General features: G+C 40.1%; 3 protein-coding genes across 7 annotated transcripts in view; 2 read left to right on the top strand and 1 right to left on the bottom strand.

The window, feature by feature from the left end:
* sh3rf1 (SH3 domain containing ring finger 1) overlaps positions 1 to 3,001 on the top strand; it is a 35,971-nt gene extending 32,970 nt beyond the window's left edge. The window contains exon 12 of the mRNA XM_008298922.1: positions 61 to 3,001. Within this exon, the coding sequence (XP_008297144.1) occupies positions 61 to 229 (169 nt within the window). The 3' untranslated portion in view covers positions 230 to 3,001. The remainder of the gene's footprint in view (positions 1 to 60) is intronic.
* A 5,955-nt stretch (positions 3,002 to 8,956) lies between these two features.
* cbr4 (carbonyl reductase 4) lies at positions 8,957 to 14,788 on the top strand. Of its 2 annotated transcripts, none has more exons than XM_008298930.1 (6): positions 8,957 to 9,074; positions 9,473 to 9,646; positions 10,888 to 11,008; positions 11,128 to 11,264; positions 12,794 to 12,928; positions 13,033 to 14,788. In XM_008298930.1, the coding sequence occupies exons 2-6, from the start codon at positions 9,502 to 9,504 to the stop codon at positions 13,209 to 13,211; spliced, it is 717 nt and encodes a 238-aa protein (XP_008297152.1). In that variant the 5' UTR covers positions 8,957 to 9,074; positions 9,473 to 9,501; the 3' UTR covers positions 13,212 to 14,788. The 2 variants fall into 2 exon arrangements, with proteins under 2 accessions (XP_008297152.1, XP_008297158.1); XM_008298936.1 differs by lacking the exon at positions 8,957 to 9,074 and adding an exon at positions 9,154 to 9,241.
* Positions 14,789 to 18,038, bottom strand: part of palld (palladin, cytoskeletal associated protein) — a 70,044-nt gene continuing 66,794 nt past the window's right edge. For all 4 annotated transcript variants that reach the window (XM_008298969.1, XM_008298963.1, XM_008298954.1 and 1 more), the window contains 4 exons: positions 17,593 to 17,800; positions 17,337 to 17,502; positions 16,455 to 16,588; positions 14,789 to 16,376 (listed from right to left, as the gene is read on the bottom strand). In XM_008298969.1, coding sequence (XP_008297191.1) covers positions 16,216 to 16,376; positions 16,455 to 16,588; positions 17,337 to 17,502; positions 17,593 to 17,800 — 669 coding nt within the window. In that variant the 3' untranslated portion in view covers positions 14,789 to 16,215. The remainder of the gene's footprint in view (positions 16,377 to 16,454; positions 16,589 to 17,336; positions 17,503 to 17,592; positions 17,801 to 18,038) is intronic.

Genomic DNA, 18,038 nt, shown 5'->3' on the forward strand with positions numbered 1-18,038 from the left:
AGTTGTCATTGTTGCGGCGCGTATCAGTCACTCACTGTGCCTCTGGCTGTCTCTCCCCAGGTACAGGGTGGTGGTATCATATCCTCCCCAGAGCGAGGCCGAGCTGGAACTTAAGGAGGGCGACATTGTGTTCGTTCATAGGAAGAGGGAAGACGGCTGGTTCAAAGGCACACTGCAGAGGAACGGCAGGACCGGACTGTTCCCTGGCAGCTTTGTAGACAGCATCTAAAATACACGCACACATTACAGTGAACCACACTCAAACAAGGTCAGCACTCACAAGGTTGCTGGGACAGAACCATCATAAAGGCACTTCCTGTAAAAGAACACTGAATAACAGGATTTGTTATCAATACAAGCACAGAGTAAGAGGAGAGCACACTACTCATGAACTTTTCTTTTTTTGTTGTTGTTGGTTATTTATATCTTTGTAACAATTCAACTGTTAAATGTGTGCCTTGTACTGTTCCTCACTTTATTGTACATAAGGACACAAATATGATTAGTCCTAAAACAACCAATATGAACTGTTCATATCAGTATGTTACGCATTTTAACTTATTTCATAGACTGACCTTTTTTGTAGTGCCACGCATTAAGGGGTTAAGTAAAGCACATGCCTTATGTCGTATTTTACCGCATCAGTTATGCTCTTCTATACTAGACTGCTGATAAAAACTTTCACCCTTATTTCAAACTGTCAGCAGATAGGAGACGGTATATTGGATGGAACAGACCAGAACAAATCACTTCTGCTGCATTATAGGAAAAAAAAAAAAAAGATACTTCCCCCGTTCCAAAGGCATTACCTAAACCAGAGGATCATGTAAGAGATCTGCTGTATTGCACATTCGAGTAGCTACAATTCACAGCCGTGTGAAAGCTGCACATGACAAAATATTTCTGTGTGCCGTTCACAGGCTTCCAGTTTTTTTTTTTTTTCCTCCTTCTCCCGGTGTGGTTGAGGTTGCAGTGTAAAGGGGCTGTTACCTGCAGTGATCAAATATTTGCATGTGATTAGTGAAGCCATCTGCAGGAGACAGAGTTGGTCTGGCTTTTTAATATGCAAAAAAAAAAAGAAAAAACACACTCCAAAATGGACTTTGCAGTCAAATATTGCTTACTTTGTACCTTCTTTATATTTACTGACCAGAGTAGCTGCTCTCCTAACAACCCCCCCCCCCCCCCTTCGGCAACAGCCAAACCCAGACGGAGCTCTGCACCACAGGAGCGACATAACATTTCAGTAACAGTGCGCGGATTCTTTTCGGTGTATATTTATGTTTGTTACACATTTCACGGAGGTTGACACCTGCTGCTCTCAAACAGTGTGTCGTGTGACCAACCCGACACTGTCACCCTTCTGTTTTCGGACACTATAACTCATTCCTAATGTGACTTGTGGCAATAAAAAAAACACTGCTAGCTAAAGCACAGAATGTTTGCCTAAAGTAGCATATTATTGTATCACTCCACAGGAAGAGGCGTGTAGTATAAGTCTATTGAATCTCAATATTTTTTTTTTTTTTATTGAAATCAATCACTTTGAGCCCTTGATTTTTTATTTTCTTTTGATTTTGTGGGTTAAGTGTTTTAAGTTTTAAGTGTTGTACTGACTTGAATTACTGTAAGATTTCTTCGTGATTGGAGGGGATTTGGTCATAGATTTGGTGCTTGTTAAACATGAAATGAAAAGAATTAGCTGTTTTAGAATGGATACTTTGGAAAAATGTGTTTTCATCAACAAACGTCAACAAATAATTCCTGTTTTCTTTGAGTGCTTTCCAAAAAAAAAAAAAAAAAAGCAGGAAAATCTAGTAAATCCTTCAAAAAGTAAAAGCATCATTATAGACTTGGGCCCCTGCTGCCTCAGAGGACCTCATGACATTAAAGTCCCTCTCTGGTCTTTGATTTAACACCACGACGCTTGTCTCCTTGTATCAGATTAACACATTTAGAATTCATATCAATGAAAATAATCCCTTTATGCCTTAAAATGTCTCAGATGTCACCCTACACTGTTGCTTCCACTGCTTATGTTGCTCATGATGCATCTTCTAGCATAAAAAAAACATGTTAACAAGGTAAAAATAAAACCTAGAACTTTAACCAGAAGGGGTCTTTAATGTCATCTAGCTTGTTCATCTGATCTTCAGGAAGTCCCGTGACGTCCGTGGGGGTATTTAAACACCTTTTAAGTCGAGGCAATCACTGAATTGTGCTAAATTTGGCTTTGAAAATGAATTTATTGACTGAATTGGACCCGGAGTTTCAAGCGTGTGTTTGTTTTGTTTGTAGTTGTTATTTGAGGGGGACCACTGTGTAACTGACTGCTGGAATATGTTGTAGTTTGTGTGAGAGTGTGGCGAAGGATGGTACAAATCACTGTTAGGGCCTTTTTGTTTTTGTCTTTCTGAATTGGTACTTGCGTAGGATTAACCTGATGTTGACTCGTTGTCTTGGCAATCACCACACCAACCTCAGGCTCTCTGCTAAAACTCTTCCTCTTGAGTGTCTTTTCATTTCACTTGGAAGCCTTTAAAATACACATCAGACTTACTCCAACACAAACGCACACACTTACACTGACGTATGCACTATCACACCCATTATTTCTAATCATACTGACTTCTCGTTTGTGTTTTTTTTTTTTTTTTCTCATGCGTAGGCTGCACAGTTCCGAAAAAACGAGAAACATTTCTTAAATTAATTACTAGTCTATACTATCATTTATCGGAACACAAGGCGACTTAAGTTTGCTTGATCCAGCTTAACAGATTTTCTATATGCCAAGGTGACTTACTTGATTCTTTTTTTTTGTTTGTTTTTGTCTGTAGTTAGTCTGTTTTTTTTGTTTTGTTTTTTTTTTGTCTGAAAATGGTGAAACTGAAATCAAATTATTTGGCACAAGTCTATTATGTGAAAAACATTCTGAAGTATTTGAGGGAATCGCACATTTTGTAAAAATCTCTATAACAATAAAAGCTAATGGTTTCCATAACTTCACGAAGTTAAGTGTTTATTTCATTTCCTGTTTTCTCCACTGTCATGTTGGCAACTTGCAGTCAGAGCTGAACTGTCTCAACAGGAGTACAATCTACGACATGACGGTGCTGCTGACAGGACTGAGGTCTGGACTGAAGGTGGAGTCAGTGATACTAATCCATTACACTTTTTTGGCAAATTCAGTGAATATCCCGTCACGGTCCGCTAGCTGTCCATTCTGTGTGTTCACTGAAATATATTCAAGACAATCTCCATAATCGCAGACTCCATCTTTTCAACTTTATATGATTATAAAGCGCTTTGCATTCAAAAGTACAGGCCTTAGTGCTTCACAGCAAGATTATAACAACACAGACAACACAAGGTTGAAAATAGAGAAATAAAAGAACATAAACTGATTCAAACTTTAAAACTAAGATAAGAGCATTGGGGTAGAGCATTACTCCTAATGAAAAGCCAGATTAAAAAGATAGATCTTTAGTTTTGGTTTGAAACTCTAGAGAGAACCTGCCATTTTATTATCAAGGCAGGAGGTTCCACAGTTAGAAGCATAAAAACAGAAATGGCCTCTCTGTTACTTTTAAAGGGAGACACTGTGGATGAACAGGGTAAAAACTTCAACTCATAGATCTCAACATGAACCTACATTACTTCCAATATGGAGATGATTTTTTGAGTGACAAGTTTTCAAAGGTTCTCTTTGACTATATTCGGTCCTCTATATCTACGTATGCGCTAATTAGTATTAATTTCTAGAACAGACATCAGAACGCTATAAAGCCTGTTTCAAATTTTTTGTTGCATTTTGCAGATATGATGGGGTCAAAGTTTTTAGATATTTCTTTTTATTGCTGCATAAGTGAAAGAAGGACTGCAAGGTGGAGCAGTGGTTAGCACTCGCAGCAAGAAGGTCACCGGTTCGTGTCCTGGTGAGGACACCCGGGATCTTTCTGCGTGGAGTTTACATGTTCTCCCTGTGCTCTCCAGGTCTCTCCGGGTTCTCCAGCTTCCTCCCACAAGGTCGAAAAATATGTTGAGGTTAATTAGTGATTCTAAATTGTCCGTAGGTGTGAATGTGAGTGTGCTTGGTTGTCTGTCTCTAAGTGTAGCCCTGTGATAGACTGGTGACCTGTCCAGGGTGTCCCCTGCCTTCACCCTAAGTCAGCTGGGATAGACTCCAGCCCTCTGCAACCCCAGTGAGGTTTAAGCGGTGTATAGATAGTGGATGGATGGATAAGTTAAAGAAGAAAAAACTATCAACGGCCTGAAAAATGCTATTTTTTGCCACGTTTTTAGGAATAAAATGCTCTATAGATCAGGGTGTAAATGATACATAAGGAAACCTCTGTAAATACCTTCAGACTATAGATAGGAGTAATGGTCTATTTGGTGTGTGAATGTGCTACTGAAACGGAGATTTCTCATATTGAAAAAAACAGCTTTAAAGATATATTTTGTAAAATTCTATACATTATTATTGGAAAACCATATTTACAAGTAAATATTTTAACTAAGAGGTATCACCAGGAAATTCCCTCCTTTTGAATACTGTTACATTTCATATTGATATTTTATATTAATATATATATATATATTTTTAATGAAATTCTGTGCCCAAAAATGCAAATTAGGTAGTATCTCTTTGAATATGCACCAATTTGAAAAGATTTCCATCAGACAAAGTGTTATAAACTCCTGAAATTGTATTTTGGATGCTTTCCTTTTTGAAAGAAGACATGTTGTGGAAGCAAAATATCCCAAAATCAGAAAATGGAGTTTTTACTTGAGATGTCTCCCCTTTATAGAAACGCTGTGGAGAAACTTGGTGATCAGACCGAAACATAAAATGTAAAAAAAAAAAATCTGTGATGTTGTTGAAAGGTGAAAGATTAATTACTGCGACATCAACAAGTAAAATAACTTAAAAGGTGGTATGTAGAGGATACAGGTAGCCGGTGCTGTTTTTAAGCTTTGGGGTAATGTGATCTGTTTTCTTTGCTTTAGTTGAGCCTCTGACTGCAGCTTTCTGAACCAGCTGCGGTTTATTTTACAGACTTTTTAGGTAATCCAGTAAAAAGTGGAATTACAGTAAAGAGCTAGAGATAAAAGCATGAACACACATTTTAACATCTTACTAAGAAAAAAAAAAAAAGGATTGACTTGGCAATATTGCTAAGTAAGATGAAAAAGGGATGTTTTAATGATGTTGTTAAAATGAGAATTACAACTTTAATCAGCCTACAACAGTCCTATTACAAAGGTTGGGTTAGCAAACCCAAAAATACACGCGTACGATAACAGCAGCAGCAGCAGCAGCAGCAGAGAGACAGTTGTTTCTAATTAAGTGCGTTTGGGGGTAAGTCGCAGTACATGTGGTCATTAGTGTCTCCAGGAATAACAGGTTCTTGCTGCTGCTGCCGCGGCTGCAGAGCTTCTCCTGTGACTTACAGCAGAGCCGAGTGCTGCAGAGCGAGGTGAGCCTTCCCAGAGCGTTCAGCCTGGAAACACTGACAGGAACTGACAGGCACCCAGAGAGGTCATTGTGCTGCACACTGTTCCCTGCAGAGGATGGGTTACCATGGAAATAAGTTATTCCAATATATGAGCATGAGACCATACTGAGGAGGAATAATAATAATAAGACCAACAAAAAAGTGCATTTGTTTAGCAATAAGCATGAATATTTAAATCATTCTGACTGAATTTATTGCATTAATTTCACATTATCTGACCACTCGGCTTGTTTTGCTTGTGGACGATGCTGGATTTTGTTGCAGGAACTTGTGAGTTAGCTGGTCGGGCAGAAAGTGTGTATAAATATAGGAAATGCAAAGTGTACAGTAAGTGTAGGTAAAATATTCATAGCTGCAAGGGCTGCGCAGAGCTCAGGAATGGAGCCTCAAGGTCAAGAATGCTTGATAATGTTTAAGCTCACGAGCCATTTCAAGGCACTTCAGTGAAAAGATTGTTGGTCAAGTCCTTCTTGAACCTGTTTCTGCATCAGGAAAACAGATGAATAATGCATCTGGGCTTCTTCATATAGATTTCTGTATAGGTGCTGTCACAATAGTCTTGGTTTCACTTTTGCAAGACATGTAGAAGACACATCAGCTTCCAGAAATACCTCAAAATCCAAGAAAATCTACATTTTTTTGGACATACATGTCCGAATCAACCTTGTTACTGAATAAACCTGAAATGATTAATCAATTAATCAATGGATTAAATTCATCATCAACTATTTTGATTGATTTGAGTAACTTTCAAAGCAAAAAAAAAGTAAAAATTCTCTGTTTCCACCTGTTTAAATTGGAATATTTTCTGTTTTCTTTCCTCCTCTATGACAGCAAGCTGAATATATTAGGACAAAACAAAACATCGGTCATCTTGAGCTCTGGGAAACGATGATCGACATTTCCCCCAATTTTCTGATATTTTACAGACCAAACAACCAATCAAGCGATCAAGAGAATAAACAAAAACTTAATTAACTGTGAACATAATTGCTATCTGCAGCCCTGGTATTGAGCAGTGAATATGTGTGAGTGTTTACAGGGATGCACAGGGGTCACACAGTCACATCTTGTGTGAATGAGTGTTTGTGCATGAAAGAGCAAAACACAGGTCTGCTGGCAAGTATCATTAGATCACCAAGGTGTGAAAGAGGGAAATAATGAGTTCAGGAGGACCATCTGAATACAAATCCAGTCCGATTTTCTCCGTCTGACAGTTAATATTAATGAACTCTGCGGTAAAGAGTTATTGCATTTAAAGCACATTATGCTGCTTGTGACAGTTGTGTTTTTTTTTCTGCGGCGCCATGCGGCTATGATTCACCGAGCTCGTGGCACAGCTTGTGAATGTGATTTCACATCAGCAAATCAATCTGACAGAGAGTCTCAGTCTGATGGACTGTCCAGGTCCAGGCCGAGGCCACCCACTCTCAACATTACTCTTTTTTTTTGTGCTCTGGTGACAGTTTTGCTTTTCCTGGTGAGATATGTTTCTGCACAGAGCACAGATACAACGAGCAAAGATTAAAATGAATGATTGTAATTAAAAATCTATGTGTTACTTCATCGTGAACTATGTGACCCTCAGGTCGACGTGTCTTAATATAACTGCATAGCTGTATAAATTAGAGATGAATGTCATTATTCCTGTGAAATAAGCAAGGATGTAGATTTTTTTGAACATTAATTACACTGAATTTCCTGCATTATGGGGATTTTTTATTCATCAGTTTGTTCTTTTTGTGCATTAATTTAGGGTAGGAATGTCTTTACTTATGTGTGATTTGGATAAACTACAAGAAGGCAATATTCTTAACATTTTTTGGTATTAAAGTGTGCTTTGATTGCTTAGAGGCTTTCACAAAAATCCCAAAACACAAATCCTTATTGACCAAAACCTATAACCGTCCTCTCACTGGGCATCGTTTCATTGCAAGGTTTCATTTGAAATACTAGAGGGACACATTAAGCAATGGCTCTGGGAAAATTTTATGCATCAAACACTTAATTTCCTGCATTCTGGTGACATTTCATGCACCAATTTGTCCTTTTTCTCACAAAATGTAAGCACCAAGTGACAGTTCACAATATAATAGAATATAATGTGTTGACACTGTCAGGCGTTCTGTGTTGGAATACAAACCTACCACTGCAGACATGGATGTAGGTTTTATTTGAATATTGGAGAGAACATATTAGGCGTGGTGAATCAGGTTTTGGTGAATATTTATGCACAAATTTGTTCCTTTTCTACACTAATCTATGGTGAAAATGTAAAGGAAAACACACAATTGAGGCACCAGGTGACAATTCAAAATATAATGGAATATGATAAGTCTAATAGGTAGTCTCGGTTGTTGTCAATTATTAAATTCCTATATATAATCTCATTTAAGATTATCCATCCATCCATCCATTATCTATACACCGCTTAATCCTCACTAGGGTCGTGGAGGGCTGGAGCCTATTCCAGCCGACTCAGGGCGAAGGCAGGGGACACCCTGGACAGGTCACCAGTCTATCACAGGGCTACACTTAGAGACAGACAACCAAGCACACTCACATTCACACCTACGGACAATTTAGAATCTCATTTAAGATTATCCCTGTTCAATACACATGTATAATGGAAATATTCTTGGGTCTTCGTTTGTGTCTTTTGTTTTGGGAGGCAACCTCTCTGAATGTGGATTTGGCACAATTTCACTTTAATGATACATTAATTCATTTGAATTAATTTCTCATACATATATTCATTGGTGAGAATATTGCACGTGTTCTAAATATTTAAATCTATGCCTATGGTAATAAGTATTTTAGTTTTAAGTTTAAAAAAAAAATCAGGATTCCTGTAAAGGTGGATAAACTACAATTAGACAATATCAAAAATATTAAATATTATTACAAAAAAAAAACATTAACTTGCGCTTTGTCTGCTCTGAGGCGTTCACAAAAATCCAGCGATGCAAACCTTCATAGACACTCCAACTGTGCAGGTTTTATTTTAAAATTATTTGGGACACATGAAGGCCTGCATTCTGGTGAACATTTATCACAAATGTGTTACTTTTATTTTATGTTTATTTTTGTACACCAAAGCACAATTTTAAAAAAAATAATAAAAAAAATAATAACAAAAAATAATAATACATACATACATACATACATACATACATACATACATACATACATACATACATAACACTTATATAGGGCTTTTCAAGATACTCAAAAATGCTTTACAAAATTCACATTTTGAGAATTTAAAAAAATGTGTGAGGCTTTGTTTTCGTCTATTTTATAATTCCCAGTCTTATTTTATGGGGTCGTGTCTCCTGTGTCCCCCCCTCATATCTGCGCCTCTGTTGCGGGCTCAGCGCTGCGGCTCCACTGCGCCCTCTAGCGACCAGAGAGCAGCAGCGCAACAACAGCGACAACAAACATGGCGGCGTCCATGAGCAGCTACTAGTCTCATATTCCCTCCTTGTTGAGTCGATAAAACTCCTTTACTCACGAAAGAGTTTAACAAGACGGAGTGTAGCGGTCAAAAATAAGGTAAAAAAATAATATAAACTTTATTTTCTACAGTAGTTGTGTAGCTGAAAACGAGGCTGTACTCACCAAACAGCAGAAATGACCCTAAAGTGTGAGCAGCTGTTGACCTGCCTGAGGCTGCAGCACTGAGCTTATTGGACTTTACAGAATGAAAACATTTGCTTAAGGTGACTCATGTTGGACTTTACGCCTCCTAGTTACTGCCCCTCTCTGAAAACGACGACTCCAATGTTGGTTTAACTGCTAAATAAAGCTTTTTCGTATTTCGTGGCATATTTATAGCATTTAGGGCCACTGTAGCTGCATGCTACTTAGAATTTTGCCAGCAGACACACACATTATACCTTATTTTTGACTATCTGGACAGTATATTTGATTTCGTTGCTGTTTCTGTGCAGCCCTTTGGCTTCCCCTCCTGCAGGTCGTCATGTCCAGGCTGGCTGTGGTCTGTGGAGGTTCCAGGGGCATTGGGAAGGCCGTGTCCCGCTTGCTGGCAGAGAGAGGCTGCAGGTTGGCTGTCCTCTCCAGGAACCAAGATGCCGCCAGAGCCACTGTGGCATCTCTACATGGAGGTACAGTGGTGTACTGAGACTAAATGCATACAGACACAGATGTGTATACACAAACATATGTATACACGTAATCACATGTTTCAGTATGCTAGACTATGGATGGATTACTGAACAGTCAGGGGGGTCTTTGGGGTAGAGCCTCTATTTGAAGTGGTGCTTAACATTTATTGTCAGTAAGTCAATTAAACCACCACAAAGAGACACATGGCACCACCAAAGACACACAAAATTGCTCAAAACAAATATAAAAAGCCACAAAACTGCGACGAAGCAAGACACACAACTACAAAGAGAATCAAAAAGACCAGAAAGAGATGCAAAGCAATGAAAAAGACATTCAAAGTGAACGCAAATAAATGTAAAACGTCTGCAAAGACACACAAAAAAGACCAGAAAGCTATGGAAGTCATTCACAGTGAGACAGAACCAACTGAACTGAGATGCAAAATGAACACAAACAGCAAAGAGACATCAAAGGATGACAAAAACACACAAAATCACCACAAAGACACAAAATGATCAGAAGGAGTTGCAAACTAATTTAAACAAGTTGCAAACTAATTAGAACGAGAACACAACAAGATTTAAAGTGACTGCAGAGAGACACAAAATGATCAGAAGAAAAGCATATTGACCACAGCGAGGCAACCAAGTAGAAAGAGACATGAACACAAACAAATGAAACACAAACAGATGCACAGAAACACCACATAAACAAAATAACGACTGCAATACACAAAATGACCAGAAAGAGAAACCAATGGAAAAAGATGCAAAATGAACAAAAAATAGTTACTAATGTAATGCAAATAGAGTTAAAACTACCTCAAAGATATGCAAAAGCACCACTGATAGATGCAAAACACCTACAGAGAAACTTAGAACAGTTACAGCAACTTAAACCAATAAAAATAGAGGCAAAATTAACATAAATAGCTGCAACATGATCAATACGAGACTGAAACTGACTAAAAGTAATATAAAACTAACACAAACTGATGCACAACAGCAGCAATGAGACATCAAGAGAACCACAAGAGACACAAAACAGCCACAAAAATGCGCAAAATGACAGAGAGACATGTAAACCAATGCTGGAAAAAAGCAAAATGAACACAAGTAGATGCAAAATCAATGCAGATGAAAATAAAGTTGCCTCTAAGACACACAAAAAAAGCTTTGCACAGGGTGAACACGCAGCAGCCTTGTAACTGATGATAAACCTCTGGTGTGTTCTGTAGATGACCACTTGGCTTTCAGCTGCGACGTCTCCAAAGACCAGGAGGTGCAGAAAACCTTCGAAAGCATCCAGAAGACCTGTGGAAACATCTCTTATCTTGTGAATGCAGCTGGCATCAACAGGTGAGCTGGCAGCCTTCCCGATCTTTTCAGAAGTATTTACATTCATAAACTGTGTATAAATGTTATCATAGAAGACTGTAAGGTTGACCTCCTGTATGTGACTCTATCTTTTTGCTCAGGGATGCTCTGTTACTGAGAACCAAACCAGAAGACATGGTCGCTCTGCTGCACACCAACCTGCTGGGCTCCATGTTGACCTGCAGGGCAGCACTGCGCAGCATGATGCAAACACCGGGAGCAGCTATCGTTAATATCGGTACTGACTGCTTCAGCACATCATTCGTTACCGGATTACATCCTTAGTTTGACCACTAGGTGGTAGTGTACATCACTACTGTTTTCTTTAGTTTCATCACAGAAGCTTTACTTTAACTCTCGGAACCCTGAGTTGTTTCCACTCATTGTTTTGCTCCTCTTTCATTTTCAGTAACTCTTGGCTCATATTTTAACTCCAATCATGCATCTCTGTAGAAAATTGCACAGTTATGTACATTACAACTGTAGAACCATTAATATGAGCATCAGCAAGACACACCCAGGTTCTGGTCTGGGTTTTTCCAGTTTCTTCCCTTTTTTTTTTTGTATTTGTCTTTTTTGTGTATTTTTATTATTATATCAGTCCTTATGTGCTTGTGGGCTTATTTAAAGTATTTATTGTTGCCATTTGTTAAAACTGTATTTTACAAAAGTCCTTTCCAGTTCTTGCCGTATACAAAAATCTTGAAATACAGATAGGAAATAGCACAGCCATGGCTAGAAGATGTCGAGAAGAACTCAAGTGTAACAAAGTTAGAAGGCCATAAATCATTAAAGAATAAAAAACTTTGATGATGCAAAAATCGAGAAAACCTGGAATATCAACTTGTATAACATTGTTCTTAGTGACAACAGGTGTTATTAATACTGGAAAAAATGGTATGTCTACATACTGGATATTTTATCAACATTTTTCTTGTGTTTCCATACTTGTCTCTTATCTGCTCTGTGTAAACACAGCCTGCAGTCACTCAGTTCAAGTGAAAAGTCCCAGAATTTTTGTCATGTAGCTGTTGTTTGCAGCTGAGTCACTAACAGCTTCTCAGTTGTGCTGAAGAGAACAGAAATGGTCGATTTTTAAAGACTCTGGTTTGTGCAAATGGTTTTTTTTTTTGTGGCAAATGGTTAAATGAGACATACAGAATATAGATGAAATAGAAATTATAGTTTAGTTTTAGTTCATTTTACTGACGTAACTGAAAGCCACACATAATTAGGGCTGTTAAAAAGTCACACAATTTTCCTGCTTTAACAGTTTCTGACTCCGATTAATGATGTAACTTTGACAAATTTTCAAAAAGATAACATTCTTTCCAGTCCCATACTAATATTTTTTGGCACATTTTAACCCACAACTCAAGTACTGACAGTTTTTTCTACAAAAACACAAATATGTTTTTAAATCATTTAAGATTTAAAGGTTTTTTTTATTGTCACTTGAAATCCAGGAAACCTCCAACTGCAGGCTGGCTGCTAAACCGCTTTAGATTTATACCGAATGCTGTTGGAAAATCAAACCAGGATGTGAAGCCATAAATGTGAACAGAATAATGTCAGTTGGGCTTCACCCATCAGGCTTTTTAAAAAAAAACTTTCAAGTCCTGAATGAAGTGTTTTATTATACAGGCATAAATTAAAGCCTCTGTGAGAGTCAGAGGAAGGAAACGCTCATCCACCAACATGAATGAGAAACATACCAGTGTTTCATTCATACCAATGTCTTAGGGGATTTCTGTGTCGTGGTTGCAGGCTCTGTTGTGGGCCTAAAAGGGAACTCTGGCCAGTGTGTCTACAGTGCCACTAAAGCTGGTTTAGAAGGCTTCACTCGTTCCTTGGCTAAAGAAGTCGCTTCACGCAATATCAGGGTGAACCTACTGGCTCCAGGTACGTCTTTCTCATCATTTCACCTTTACATCTCTGTCCTTTCACCATCTGCTGTGACTTTTCTTATTCCAGTCTCTGTCATCTTATTGCTCGCTTTTCTCCAGGTTTCATCCATACCGACATGACCGCGGGGTTGAGGGAGGAGGACGCAACGCGTTTCATCCCTCTGGGCAGATTTGGGAAGCCGGAGGAAGTAGCTCAGGCTGTGCTCTTCCTTTTGGAGTCTCCCTACATTACAGGCCAGGTGCTGGTGGTGGACGGAGGCCTGCAGCTCGCCATGTAGGGAGCAGGAGCTTCCTCTGGAGCTATTGCACTGCTTAGTACAACAGCAGTGAGGCAGGTGAAGGTGGCGCCTTTTTTGAATATCAAATGCCTTCTTTTAGGCGTAGAAGTTGAACAGGCATTAAGGGACAGCGAGCTCTGATGCCGGCTTTCCACTGCAGGTGAACGTTGATGTGAACCTTCAGCAGTTTCAGGCTTTCTGTTTCTATTGCGGTAAAAGATCTAACAGCTTTGACTACAATGCAAACTCTGAGTGCCCCAAAACATCGACAAATAGTCCTAGAAGTGACTTAATGAGGACTCTGAGGATGGCAAATTTTGCAATGTTGATGGTAACATTTGAGACATGAAGACCACCACAAAACGAGGACACTGGGAGGGAAGAAAGAAACGGTGCTTGTTGTCCTCTCTGAGTTCAACCAATCAATCTCAAGCTATAGACAGCAGTTTTTCAGGATGGATCAGAAGTATCTACTCGAGAGGTTCTCCAAGGATGGTTCTTGCAGTCAGAACATGCACAAAGATTTGAGTAACCCCAAAATGGTGCGCAAGTTCCTACAGTGAAAAAGGATAAACGTTAGTCTTGACTGAGGAGCATCTGATGGATAAGAATGAGGAAAACCTTTGTACTTTATGTAGCCACATTAAATTCAGAGTCAAATCTGGTAAACTATTGGACTGTGAGATTGTGTATTTGTTGTCTGTATCAGTTCTGGTCTTGTCAAAACTCTTACTGCTAAACACAACATCATTGCCTTCGGGCTAAGCAACATATATATATGTTGTTTACTTGCTAGCCACATAGGAGACAAAACCACATCTACCATTGCATCACTGACCTCCTGCTCTGTCTTTCTGCTGAGTCACTCTATCTGGCCACGGTGGGCGTGGCCTGAAGCGTGTGACAGTCAATCATGACTAACGCCGCCGACTCCAGAGTGTCTGGCCGAGTCCAGACCTCGATGCCCCAAAGGTCCTAAATTTGATCAGCAGATTTAACGCTGTTGGTCTTTTTCCATGACTGTAAAGCGGCCGCCGCTGATCCTGACGCTCATGTTTTGTTCCCTTGGGAGACCCCCTCACGGCCGGCACATGTTGCCCTCACCACCACCCCCCCCAACCAGCGGCCCCCTGAGCCCACCTCTGGAGGGGCCTGTGGAGGGGCCAGGCATGCTGGGCTGCAGCTGGAGGAAATTAGAGGTAGCGGTGGAGGTGGAGGGGGGGTATTTTTAGCTCTGGGAATGTTTTGAGTGTCTGGTTACAGCTCTGGACCTGCAGTGTGGACAGATGGGGTTGGAGGTGGCTGTCATGTTCGGTGATGAGATTTGAAAAGCTGTGTTGCGTGCTCCTTTCATTGAAACATGCTGTTACCAATGATAAGCCTCACAACCATGACTTTACGTCTCTCTTTTATGTGCACTCTTCTAAACGTTGTAGCAAAGGACTGCATTACATTACAGCCCCGATTAGCATTCTTAGCAAGAATGGTATTTCCACTGTGACTGACAATGTGTGTTTTGGCAATCTCTTATTGTTTTAGGAGGAGCCTGCCAGTCTATAAAAACATTTCACGCTGTCTCTGAAGAGTTTGATTTTTATTAACTTTCATAACCTAAAATAATATCAGGAGAACAATCCATATACAGGCATTGATTGGCATAGAAATGTGCAAACACAGTAACTGTCAGCTGATGCAAGCTCCGAACAGACACAGAAAAAAGCTCTTCACTTTGTAAAGTATTACAGAGGACACATAAAAATAGTAGATATAAATATACCTTGCATTTCATTTTGTTTTTCATGTTAGAGTGTTTACTACCCCTGAATACTGGAAAAGAAAAAAAAAAGTTGTGTTTTTATACATCCTGGTAAAAGCTGTTTGGCACTATACAAGTGTCCAAAAATACCATGCAAAGAAATCGTGTTTGCATTAAGTGATTTAAGGCAGTAAATATATTTATAAAACTTCATGATACAGACAGGATTGTTTTATCAGTGAGCAGAAGGTTTGCTGATATAATTTATGTCAGGATTGCTGGGAAAGTAAATAGTCTGTTTTTTTTCATACAAAAATAAAATGGACAATCTGTGATGTGTGTGACAAATACACTGAAACCTTTCACAGCACCCTCTCTTGAGTGTTTCAATTCACACTTCTAAAAATAAACCGCCAAAGAAGAAGAGAAGAAAAAAAAGAAAATCACCAAAATGACCCGACGTCACTAATCTTATTTTCCATTTGACAGTCAGTCAGTCTTCACCGCATCGCCATCTATCAACCTGCTTTTTCTCTCGTCGTCCCCTCTTGTTAGATCCAACCTTCACTAACACAACTCTTCTTTTCACTAAACCTCATTTCTTCTGCTAAGATAAAAAATACAGTTTGTAAGGCCCGGCCTTGTCCATTATCTCTAAGCTAACCTACAACCTGACAACACTGAGACTATGATACTCTAACTACAATCAGATACTGTGCTACACAAGCCCACGTAATAAAAGTCTGTGATCTCCTTCGTCAAAGCGGCGATGCTTTGAATCAGTCTCTTCACAAAGCTGGTGAGAGTGCTACTTATAAAAACTGTATTAGTCTGCAAATGGCACCACTTGAACATGCATAGTAATCCTGTGTTTCATTCATTTTTTTTTAATACCGGTTTTGTATCTTTACAGAAATGAGAGGCACTTTAATGTCGACTGTACAGTTTGTGAGCAGTCTTTTCTTGTGGTAAACGCTTCAATCATTTTCCAGGTCCAGTTGATAAAGTTAGAAAGATACTCGGGGTGATGAATTCTGTACTACAATGGGGTTGTGTCATTCTATAAAAACATAGGCTGCACCGTTTCACTCTGCCCACCAACGCTTTGCTTCTGTGTCTGCAGTTCAGTTCAGTGGTAGTGGACAATATTTAACTCTGCCCCTCCTCGCTGGAAGTATGTGTCTTAGGAGCAATTTAGGGCAGCTTTCAGGGTTTTCTGGGGCGATGCTCGCTCCTCCCTGCGCTTCTCTACAGGTCGTCGCTTTCCACCAGGCCGCCGGGCTGCAGTGGGCTGGAGTCGGGGAAGAAGGCCGCCTTCACGTCCAGCCCTCTTTCTGTCAGTGCGGCGTAGCGGCTGGTGGAGGGACGCACCTTTTTGGGCTTGGGGAGGTTGGGCTGCTGCCACTGAGCTGCAGAGAAAACAAACAGGGTTAAATGTTTTGCATGGAAACATAATGAGCTGCGTGTGCTTTATAGCCTGAACGTACTGTTAACATCGAGCCGTGCGGTGCTGGAGACGATGCCGGCTTCGTTCTTGGCGGACACGGTGTACCAGCCGGCGTCTTCTTTCATCGCTGGCTGGATGATCATACACAAGTAGCCGCAGTTGTCCTGGTGCATGCTGGGAAAGAGCGTTGACATACGTTTAAGTGACTACTTCAGTATTCTTCTTTGGGTAACATTATCCATCTAGTGCAAATGTGAACTGAGTTAAGCACAAAAAAAGCCTTAAAATCCCTCTTTGGTTGTTGATTTAACCCCTAAAAACTCATCTTTGTTCATCAAAGGTACATATTTAGATGTTTTTTTCCATGAAAATAATCCATTCCTGACTTAGATATAACTCTAAATTGCTGTTTTTCCTAGAATATGTGACTGTTAAGTCCTTGCTTTGGGAATGTGAAAAGACACGTTTCTTGACATGTTGTTGAACAACTAATCGATCAATCAAGAAAATGCTCAACAAATTGACAGAAATCATCGTTAGTAACATAGAAACTGGCTTTTTGTTTCTCACTGCAGCTTGAGCACACCAACTCACCTACGACTCTGTTTTAACACTGTAAAACTGCTTTTAGCTACGTATTGGGAGGCTGTCATTTTGGAGTAATTCAGCTGTACATATTCAAGCTGGAGTCCAAAGAAGAATACATTGATGGGTTTGTTAAATTAGGTTTGTTACATATGAAACGCTGGAAGTCTGAATCTGTGTTTTGTTGCAGTTTTGCAGTGGAAATGGAACTGCTATTACACTCCTGATGTCTTCTATTGTATAAAAAAACACTGTATCGACACACTAACAAGGTAAAAAACTATATTTTAGTCTTTGCAAGTGCTGTTTTTTGGTGTAGCTTTCATATTTGATTTACCTGATTCTGTCTGTGTTGTGAGTGAATGACTCGTTCTCCCTCTTCCAGAAGATTTGCGGGTAGGGAACCCCTGTGACGCGACACTCCAGTCGCACTGGGTGACCCTCTGCAACGCTTGTGTTCTGCAGCTTCTCCACGAACGACGGGGCCTTGTGCATCTCTTTGGCTGCGGAGAGAGAGGGTGCGTTACTGAGCAGCGCTGTGGGGTTAAATCATGCCAACGTGGTGCATATTCTGCGGAGGCGTCTCTGTTTACCTGCAACGATGAGCTCCAGGTTGAAGGAGTTCTGGCCGGCTCTGTTGCTGGCGATGCAAGTGTAGATGCCTGCGTCGCGGCTGGTCACGGGCTCGATGACCAAAGAGTGCACGCCGTTTTCCCTCACCAGCATTTTGTGGGCAGAGTCGGGGCGGATGGTCTGACCGTTCAGCTGCCAGATGAGGTCAGGGGTGGGCAGGCCGCTCACCTACAACAACAACAACAACAACAAAATCAGTACATTTCACTCAATGCTTGGCTGTACAGTGAAGGCTAGTTGGTGCAGTCTGTGCTTGTTTTTGTTGGAGAAAATGAGTATATTAGCTGCATGTGTTCTCTTGGGGCCAGTGTGTGTGTTTGTTGGGAGTATGAAAACAGCAGTGTTTGGTTAATCTGTCTGTGTTGTGTTTGTCTGGAGGAGCCTGGTCGCCTGCGCGCTTTGTCGT

Source organism: Stegastes partitus, unplaced genomic scaffold (genome assembly GCF_000690725.1).
Source record: "Stegastes partitus isolate 25-593 unplaced genomic scaffold, Stegastes_partitus-1.0.2 Scaffold30, whole genome shotgun sequence".
Lineage (NCBI taxonomy): Eukaryota > Metazoa > Chordata > Actinopteri > Pomacentridae > Stegastes > Stegastes partitus.

What these genes read in the sequence shown, in the direction of transcription:
- cbr4 (XM_008298930.1), top strand. Translation starts at nt 9,502, where the DNA reads ATGTCCAGGCTGGCTGTGGTCTGTGGAGGTTCCAGGGGCATTGGGAAG. An exon ending in AGCAGCTATCGTTAATATCG is followed by an intron (nt 11,265 to 12,793) that starts GTACTGACTGCT and finishes TCGTGGTTGCAG; the next exon opens with GCTCTGTTGTGGGCCTAAAA. An exon ending in GGTGAACCTACTGGCTCCAG is followed by an intron (nt 12,929 to 13,032) that starts GTACGTCTTTCT and finishes GCTTTTCTCCAG; the next exon opens with GTTTCATCCATACCGACATG.